Here is a 10,860-nt window from a genome sequence, read left to right on the forward strand (position 1 = left end):
GGTGGGACGACAGAGACACATGCGCGCTTGTCACTTGGCGCAGCCAAGACCACAGGGCCGTTCATAGCGCTAGGCGTTGGGAGGCTTGGTAGGACGCCATGGGGCGCGTCCAAGGGGTCATGAGCCATGGCTGGAAAGTCGCCCATGAGAGTACTCTTGCGTAAGAGAATAATGAAGCTAACCTCCACCTTTTCCACTTAGTGAAGTTGTGGGATCCCTCTTTTAGGTATGTGCCTTAATTATATTCTTTCTTTTTTCAATTTAGTTGAGGGGACTCTTTTATGGAAATATTTATGTCAGATTAATTTGTGAATGCAATTTTAGGGTGCACATTCAGTTTCTTTTCTCTTTTCTTTTTTTGGTCAGGAAAGATATAAAATATAGGGGTTATGAATCAGTCCTTTGATAAAGTTGGAGCCCTTGCATTATGTGACCTTATAGAATTTCGATATTTCTTCAAATGTCATAGTTCCTAAGTAAATAAAAACTGAAAGATGTCACTGTTTCCCCTTAGTTTAAGACAAGGAATAGAAGTTCTGATGGCATCATAAAAGGGGACATTAATTGCTTCGGAGCTCTAGGTATATGGAAAAGGAAGGTGTTTGTGCTTTTGGATAATGATTTACTCCATATCATAGGATTTTTTTTGTTCCCATCTAAAACATTGTGTTGTACAGTATCAAATTAGAAGCTGAAATGAACTTCGTCAGCTGTGTATCCTTCATTATCACGTCCCCATTGTAAATGTAACACTGAATAACCATTAGACTGACCAAGAAACATTTTCCAGTTTTGAATTCCTCATGGAGAACTAGTATCAAAGATAAAATTATACAAGGAGATGGGCCAGAGGAATTTCAAGTGCAGCCAGCCAACTACATCAGTAAATCGAAAATTCTAACACAATTTTACCAACATATGCTGTATCAACAGTAATATCATGGCAAGGAAAGCAGGAAAAGATGGCTAATATGACACCACTTTCCAGATAAACAATGGCTTCAACTTCACTGATACAGAATCTTTTGCTTATCCAGGATAATGGTGTCACATTAGATCTTTTCCTGCTTACCATGATTACTACTGTTGGCATATCATGATAACAAAATGACAACCAACCTTGAGATCACACAGAATCTAACTGAAATTGTTGAAGCAAACAATTTTTTAGGACTCAGAAAAGAAGAGATTGTCCGATACCTTTTAGGCTAGAAATATAATAAAAGGATAAGACAAAAGGTTTTCGTTCAATATCAAACTAGAATACTAGTGCAACAAAATTCGCAAAAATTCAAAGTTGCGTCTCAATTAACTTCTGACCTAACATGTTACATGAACAAGTTGGGTCTGGTAGCCTTGTATGTTGTCTTGAGTTTCCTACTAGGTGGTCTGACTTTCTTGAACACTAACGGGAACTTGATTTTGGAGTCATGGAACTGCTTGGTGCTCTCCCTCTTACACAGCTTAGCTGGAATAGTGGCTGTCTTGATGATCTGGATGCAGTGATGGCGGACCCTGTGACGTGAAGCCATCTCAGTGTACATCTGTTCCACAGCTCCATTTAAAGTGGTATCTCGGTACTCCTTGTACATGTTGTGGTACCCAGTTCTACTTTGATAACGCAGCCATATACCGTAGTTCTTGATCTTAGTTGGATTCTTCTCAAAGATCTACAGACAAAAATAACTTTTCAGTCACCCATTCAAGCAAGTCATATACCACTTCTAAAGTGAAGTTCCAGAAGCCCCATATGCCCTCTTTCTGTTGACTCATCAATAACCATACATATATGATATAATAGCTCACATCCTCTATTATGCATCTTGTCCCCGACTTGCTTCCATCATCACCCATCAAAGCAACTTGAACCCTCATCTCCAAGAGATTAATGAAAAGAGTAATATCACCAAAATCCACTTCTTTTATTATGCAAATTAGCAACAGAATATGCGTGTGTGTGTGTGGAGATAAGTAGCAACAGTATAATATGTTCTGGATTCTAAGAGCACCAAGCACCGTTCAGAAATTTGTAACTTTACAATTCAAAACAAAGCATCCCTCAAGGCATAAAGCTAGTGCTGTCGTAACTTGTAAGAGTAGGAATCATTGAGCATAGGGGTGTGCATTCGATTTATCGCTTCGATTTTGACCCTTATCGATAATTACTTATCGATTATCGATTTGTACGTATGCTTATCGTTATCGTTTCAACAAGGTTTTGACTTTTTCGATTTCGATTTATCGATTTTTGGGGCTTATCGATTCGGTTATCGATTACACCAATAAGAAAATTTGCGGGATTCCACGGAAAGTATATCGCTATAAACACGCCTAACTAATATGGACAAAAAGAAGCTAAAATAAGACGAACACCGTTTATAACATAAAAATTGTGTCAAAGCGGCGCTGAAGAATGGGTAGAGGAAATAATAGGGTTAGGGACTTAGGGTAAAGGAAAGGGTATTATAGAATAAGGGTATATTTGTCTTTTTAGTATATCTTATCGGTTTATCGATAAACCGATAAACGAATAGGACAAAATCGAAATCGATAATTCGATAAGGAAAATTTCGAAATTGAAATCGAAATCGATAAACCGATAACAAATAATCGACTCGATTTATCGATAAACCGATTCGAATGCACACCCCTAATTGAGGGGCAGAAGCAACAATACAGTTCGTGATGTGCACAGACAGAAATGCTGCCCAGACACCGCTGTTATAAAATACATTGACAGAGGAAACGACAGAATTGAAAAAGTATGGCGAACAGAACACAAAACCAACAATTCCCTCTAATAGGTAAAGCATAATCAGCATGAAAGAAATAGTAAGTGCCACCTTTGCAACACAAAGCTTTCCAAACATAAGTCTTATAATACTGCAATATCGTGTAGTAGAAAAAAAAACTGCCTTCACAAGGTCAACATCTAAATGCAATCATCTCATTCCAATTGGTAGGTCAATTGTTTAGAACAACAAACATCAAATACCGAAATCCAGTAAGCTAGTATTTACATTTCCTATTTAACTGACTAAAAAGATGTATAACAAAGAGGCAATAGATACATGGTCAAGTACAGAACCGATTTTGGGGAAAACAGACAAATTACCCTATGTAATCTTTCCAGAGCAAAGCCAACCAAATCCCAAATAAAGGAGCAATTAGACATTGAGGCATAGTTGATGAATCATGATTCATTAGTGTACTAACTTTGACACAAAAAAAAAACCCAAATACATAAAGGAATACCAGAAATGCAGTAAAATCCTATTCATTCACCCATAAAGACATAGATTCGAGATCATACCTCATTAATAGCCAGCATCTGCCCATTACTCTTCTTCACCTTCTTCAACTTTCTCAAGTAGTACCTTTTCTCCACCAAATCAACCAACACCTTATTTTCAGTAAAAATCATTTTCCAAAACAGACATTTAACTATCTAGTAATATGTTTATACTAAGACTGCGCTCATTGTCAAAAAATGAGTAGTGATGCTCACCAGAACTTGGATTTGGCACGGACCTCATTGGTAGCCCAAAGCTTCATGCGGTAGATCTTTGGGTGCTCATCGTTCTCTGTTGGCAGAGCTCTCCCGACCACCTGGTACTGATGAAACTGCCAAACAACAAACACACACACACACAATTAGAGATATCAACTGAACCTCTATAAAAGGGAAAGTAAAGCAAGTTTAAAAGCTTACTTTGTAGGTCACCATTTTCTCTACGGCCCTCTTCCTCTCTCCCTCTCTGGCTGCTCTGTGCCCCGTCTGTGGCTATGGAGAACAAAGAATTAGGGTTTTTGTTTGGATATTTACTGAAACCCATCGCGATCTGGGCTAAATGGAGCAGCCCAGACTTGACACAATATCTGGCCCAATACGTTAAAAAGTGGGGGAAAGACAGGAGTAGCTATAAAAGTGAAAATATTTACCCTGCTCTACCTATAAAAGAATTCCACCCATTAAATAATTATGCCGTGTCATTATTTTGGTGTTCCGCTGTTAGTTGTTGTTTCCTTTTCTTAGTGAAATTTTCGTATTATTTTGTCATTATGCGTAGTGTTGCGGAATATCGTGTGTTAACTAGCACACAATTACACATAAAGTAAATTGAGAAGAAAAATCAACACTAAAAAGTTCGGCTAAGCTTAATCCTCGGGGGGGGGGGGGGGGGGTCAAAAGCAGAGAGATTTTTCCACTATGAATGAGAAGAAAAGCACGGTACAATCTTTAGAATCCCCAATTACAACCCCTATATATAGATCCCAAAAGGCCCCAAACATATAAGAGAAAAGTTTTCCAATTTGACAAGGACTATAGGTTTTCCTTTCCCAAATCTATTAGGACAATGGGTCTTCCTAAACCTATAGGGACTATGGGTTTCCTAAAAATATAAGGAATTAATTCAAGCCACAAATAACACGTAATCTTTATATACTTGTTCAGGTTATCTAGTCCAATAGGTGTCTTGACTGTCGCTTGTCACTACTCCACTGGGGTTAGTCTTGATACTTACTGGGTACCGCATGGTGTACTCATACTACGCTTTTGCACAATTTTTGTGCAGATCCAGGTATTTGATTGTTAGTAGTTATGCGGATTGTTGCTGTGGAGACTCAAGGTAAACCTGTTGCTATGTTCGCAGGCTTCGGAGTCGCCTTCTAGTTTTTGTATTGCACTGTTTATCCTTATTTCAGAACAATTGTATTTAGAGGTTTTCTAGCAAAAACTCTGTAGAGCTTATGACTTGTACTATCAGTTTTGGGATTGTAAATTTGTATAGAGATTTTCGTTTCGAAATTGTTCGATATTAGTTAAATATTTTTGTTATTGCAGTTAATGTTAGTCTTACCTAGTCCCTAAGACTAGGTGCCATCACGATACCCATGTTTAACCAAAAAAAATGGAATTTCAGTCAAAGCCTTATTTTTTGAAGAACTCGGGTTACTGATAATCGAAAATGAATAAAAGAAATGGATTTTGATAACCAATAGATAGCAGAAAACAAAGTAAACCAGTATATTCAGATGATATTATGTGTCCCTACAAATGATCAGTCTTCTCCCTTTTATAGCTATTTCTAAGTTATTCGTTTTGCCTTTGTCATAATAAGGTCATTATGGCTGATTAAAGGTATTAAATGCTACGTTACAAAATTATTGTAATTTAATACAAATTCTCTAACGCTTTCAGTATTTAATGTTTATTAAATACTGTATCTGGACTCTTCTGTGCTGTCAGGTTCATTCTTCTCAACTTTTATACTTGAATAGGTACGAGCGTCGAGTCTTTTTGAATATCGTCCCGTGCCTTTTCTTGCGTTTCCGCTCGCATCTGTTGCAACTCATGCCTCTTTGCTTATCATCATTCTTTTGACCAGCCCCCGTGTCATGCCCGAACCTGGGCCTGGACGTAACACGGCACTCGACGCCCAACTACATGTGACCGAGCGAACCAACTGGCTGGCTGAATCAACACGTGGTATCATAACATACTGAATCACACTGAGTTACATGATACTGGAATACTGGATCACATTGAGTTACATAATATTGGAATACTAAATAGGACTAGACTGAGATATGTATTCTTGAACTGATTATGAACACTGAAACTTCAACTGTTTATGGCATACTGAGTAATCTATACTAAGACTCGGGGGCATCAAACCCAAGTCTATATTGAATACGCACTGAGCTCACAACGTTCAGAATGAAAGTCATGGGTGAGTTATGAAGCTAGAGAATAGAAGTTCTACAACTATTCAAGGAAACTAGGCTTAACTATATTTCTGAGGCAATTGGTAACGTCGTAAAAGAAACGTAGTGTAGGGAGAATCATTAAAATTCTCAAACATAGAAAGTTAGCCTCACATACCTTAACTTCCTGCTCTTGAGTGTAATACAACCTTCGCCAACCCTTTCAACTTTAATCTATATCAATACAAGTCAAAGGGATTCCATAGTAGCATAAATTCTCATGTTTTAGTCATTTAAATATTTTCTCAAACACTTGGTGACATAAAGCTTCATGGTCCTTATTAATGGTGTTTCTACACCCAACAAGCCATTCTCTTGATCCTAGATAAATTCTAAAGTCTTAAATGGTTATAATCAACATTATTCTTCATCACCCATAAGGTAAACAACACTCTTAACCAATAATCAACACTCAACACCCTAACCCTATAATCGTTCATGCTTTTCTATCAAACCCATCAACTCATATCTCATGCACTAGGGTTTATAATCATCAAACCAATGCTAGAATCAATTAGAGGGTGAAGATATTACCTTTTTGACGTTCAATCTCCTTGAATTCGAGTTCTAGGGTTCCTTCTCTCAACAACGATGTCCCAATCGAATATCTAATGATATGGAGGGTTTATCTATGTTAATAAGATGTTGGGAAATTGAAATTAACTTAGAATCATCATTAGAACTTACCTTGAGTGGTGACCCTTAAGGAGTTAGGTTTTTGAGAGTTCCCCTTTCTAGAGCAAGTTTTTATGTTTTGGGGCTGTGGGGGACGAAATATAGCTTTAAAACGACCCCCCACGCGCGAGTTCGCGCACCAGGAGGCCTGTTCACACGAGAGTTCGCGCTCAACAGCAGTAACACTGCCTCCCACGCGCGAGTTCGCGCGCCTGAAGGCTTGTTCGCGCGAGTGTTCGCGCATACGCATACTGTTCCGAAAAATGCATATAACTTTTTGCACAGAGATCCGTTCTGACTCCATAATATATCTTTGGAAAGCTATTTCAAAGGCCTACAGCTTTCGTGCTTTAAGTTTTCCCCAATTCCTTACACATTTTTACTAAAACTTTATGGAAGACAAACCTTCTGCAACTTAGTCGATTTTTGTCAAATCTTATGCACCTCTCTTTCCATTTTGATTTTTGAAACAACTATTTTACCCATAATCATCCCGATGGGACTTCACATGTCCAAAATATAACCTTACTACTCTTTTAGCTCATTCATACCTAGGTCGAATTTACGGGGTGTTACATTATCTCCCCCTTGGGATCATTCGTCCTCGAATGATTGTCCTGACTGTAACTTCTGCTAACTCCGGACCTTAAACGGGTCTGGTGGAACCATGAACTTTCATTAACACTTGCATACTAAACATAATGAATACATGATTACTGAACTGCTGAGATACTAAATTGAACTGCATTAACTGAATATTGATCTGCCATGAATACGTGAATACTGAACTAACATGGATATCTGAATATTGAACTGGCACGAATATTTGAGGATTGAACTAACATCAATATCAGAGTACTAAGCTGGCATGAATATCTAAGTATTGTACTGACATGAGTAGCTGAGTATTTAACGGACTTGAATAGCTGAGTATTGAACTGACATGAGTATTTGAGTACTGAACTGGCATGAGTATATGAGTACTGAACTGATATTAGTATCTGAGTACTGAACTGACATGAGTATCTGAGTACTGAACTGGCATGAGTATCTGAGTACTGAACTGGCATGAGTATCTGAGTACTGAACTGACATGATTATCTGAGTACTGAACTGACATGAGTATCTGAGTACTGAACTGACATGAGTATCTGAGTACTGGAAACTTGAATGTTATAACATGATACGTGAAATACTGGTTGTACCACCACTCATTCTGGTGGCAACTCCAACTCATAAGCTAATTGATCGATCCTTCGCAAGATTCTATATGGCCCAATATAGTATGGACTATGCTTTCCGTTCTTCCCAAATCTCATAACGCTTTTCATAAGCGAAACTTTCAGAAAAACCTAATCATCAACTTGAAACTCTAGGTCTCTATGCCGCACGCTCGAATAGGACATTTTGGCAGCTTTGAGTTTTCTTCAAACGCTCTTGAATCAACTTAACTTTCTCTATAGTCTGATAGACCAAATCGGGTCCTAACAACTCCACTTCTCTAACATCGAACCAACCAATTGGTGATCTACACCTTCACCCATACATAGCTTCGTACGGTGCCATCTTGATACTAGAATGGTAGGTTATTATTAGCAAGGTCAATGAGAGGTATGTGATCATCCCAATTACTCTTAATATCAAGGACATATCCTCAAGTGCTTAAATAAAATGCTTTTCCTGGCCATAAAGTTTACGACGTTCTTTTTCGTGTCGTTCAACCGATAAATCTCCTTGTCATGATGCATATTTGGGAACCTGGATGGAAAGAATACCTAGAATTATGGGCTTCTAACATGATCTTCCCTCTTTAAGTCCATCTACTGGGACACACAATCTGTCCTAGTACCTCAAAGTCCTATCATCTCCCCCTTATTCAAAAGCCATCATCTTATACTTGTGAATCTCCTCTTCAACTACAACACGTAGGGATCATCAAGTTGTTTCTCCTTCTCAACGGCTACTAAGGGGGAACAAGTCCTGTTCTAGACAACAACTCCGTCATCTTTAGAGCCCGAAGTCGAACTCCTATCTTGGCTGGCGAACTTCTTTTACCAGAGTTCTCTTATCTACCTCAATCATGAGTTATACTTCCCACACTTTATCTTTTTAAGAATTTCCTGAAAACACTTATAGGATTGTTGTGAGCTAAGTCTTTAACCAGTACTCCGAAGACTAGAGTCTCGTGCAATGACACTACCCTCGTGATACATAACTGGGCATGATTTTATAACTTTCTGTGATCACTTTATCATTAATGACTAAACTCGGTGATCATTCTACTCACTTGTTTTTCTTACACATGCTAAACATAATCCTTGTGGTAATTATATAATTTTCCCTCATTACCGAACTAATTTTCTTTTTCATATCACATGCTACTATTCAAATTTCAGATCTCTAACTGCACTTATTGATGGTTTTCACATCACCCCCTTAGACCAAAGGTCTTATACTTGCGGATCCTTCTCTTTTTGTTGGGATCCGAATAACTTTCCTTATTTTCTGCAATTCCTTCCATTTTACCCCAATAATGACTCATCTTCCAACTTACTTATGAGCTAGGAAAAAACTAAATTATTCACATGACGAAAAGCTAATGTATTCACAACTATCGTACATAATCTTAATAATCTAACTCTGCTCACAATGTCAATCTTGGAGAAACCACATTTCGATAATTCCTAAAAGTTATTCTTCTACTGCTTGCTCTTTTACTAATAGCTATATATTTTTTTTCCACTGTTACTGTACTTCGGGTTTAACTTAAACTCTTTGGGTTCTAACACATGTTCGGTATTTCAAACTATCATCCACTCACTAGAGATAACCTGGCTAAGTGGATCAAATCTTACCTCTACTAGCTCTGCTAAAATTGCTAATTCACTGTATCTACTCAAAACTTACTTACTATCCTTTCACTAACCATCTGCTAGCATCATATTTTCTTCTCCTGCTTTGAATAACTAAAGTGAAGCATAAGGTTACTCCTAACTTCCCTCACCATCTGATCATATTCTTTTGCCGCACGCTATCATTCTTTTTGAACTATGCACATGAATCGCACTTAGGAAAAGTTCATTTGTCTTAACAAAATTGGAATATCTAACCCCAAGCTTTCTATACACTTCAAAATCACTTACTGTACCATCCGGCGATTCTCGGGTTTTTAATACTGACCTAAAATGAAGGTTTCGCTATAATCACTGTTACTTACCTTTTCTTTGAGAACCCCTATGCATCACTGTATACTCACAAGTCTATAAAAATTTTGATACACTGAAAATTGGAGATCTGGTAGCTGAATAACTAATAACTGGCATAATGAATAACCATAAACATGCTAACTGAAAGACTGTATAACTGGTAGCTGAGTAAAACTGATGACCATAAAACGTAATAACTGCTTTTGTACTTTCTGATAAAGTTATGCTCTAATATTTACTATTATCCATTGCATCACACTTTTAGCGTCCTCTCAAGTCTCATACTTACCAAGAAGTACTCCATAATTATACCCCAATGGGCAATTATCCTCTCTAGGACCTTAGGTTTCTCATGCGCATCGCTTGGGCATCCAATACATTTGGAATTCGATAGGAAAAGAAGATTACCTATTGCTCTAAGTTTCATGGCACGATCTAGAGTAGAAAGAAGTGAGACAATCCTGAATGTCTTGGTAGTTAACCATTTATATGAGTGGCCGGCACACACATATAAAGGAAACTCCACTGGACACGGCTTCATAGACTCCCTAGGACACTTGAACCTAGTGCTTTGATACTAAGCTTTGTCACGCCCCGAACCTGGGCCTGGACGTAACACGGCACTCGGCGCCCGACTACATATGACCGAGCGAACCAACTGGCTGGCTGAATCAACATGTGGTATCATAACATACTGAATCACACTGAGTTACATGATACTGGATCACATTGAGTTACATAATACTGGAATACTAAATAGGACTAGACTGAGACTTGTATTCTTGAACTGATTATGAACACTGAAACTTCAACTGTTTATGGCATACTGAGTAATATATACTAAGACTCGGGGGCATCAAACCCAAGTCTATATTGAATACGCACTGAGCTCACAACGTTCAGAATGAAAGTCATGGGCGAGTTATGAAGCTAGAGAATAGAAGTTCTACAACTATTCAAGGAAACTAGGCTTAACTATATTTCTGAGGCAATTGGTAACGTCGTAAAAGAAACGTAGTGTAGGGAGAATCATTAAAATTCTCAAACATAGAAAGTTAGCCTCACATACCTTAACTTCCTGCTCTTGAGTGTAATACAACCTTCGCCAACCCTTTCAACTTTAATCTATATCAATACAAGTCAAAGGGATTCCATATTAGCATAAATTCTCATGTTTTAGTCATTTAAACATTTTCTCAAACACTTGGTG

General features: G+C 37.9%; 1 protein-coding gene across 1 annotated transcript; it reads right to left on the reverse strand.

The window, feature by feature from the left end:
- On the reverse strand, positions 1,134-3,823 carry LOC109227296 (60S ribosomal protein L18a). Its single transcript, XM_019392406.1, has 4 exons — positions 3,713-3,823; positions 3,509-3,624; positions 3,314-3,377; positions 1,134-1,670 (listed from the first exon to the last, which is right to left on the reverse strand). Exons 1-4 carry the CDS (start codon positions 3,725-3,727, stop codon positions 1,329-1,331), a joined length of 537 nt encoding a protein of 178 aa, XP_019247951.1. The 5' UTR covers positions 3,728-3,823; the 3' UTR covers positions 1,134-1,328.

The sequence above is a fragment of the Nicotiana attenuata genome, chromosome 6 (genome assembly GCF_001879085.1).
Source record: "Nicotiana attenuata strain UT chromosome 6, NIATTr2, whole genome shotgun sequence".
Taxonomy (NCBI): Eukaryota; Viridiplantae; Streptophyta; class Magnoliopsida; order Solanales; family Solanaceae; genus Nicotiana; species Nicotiana attenuata.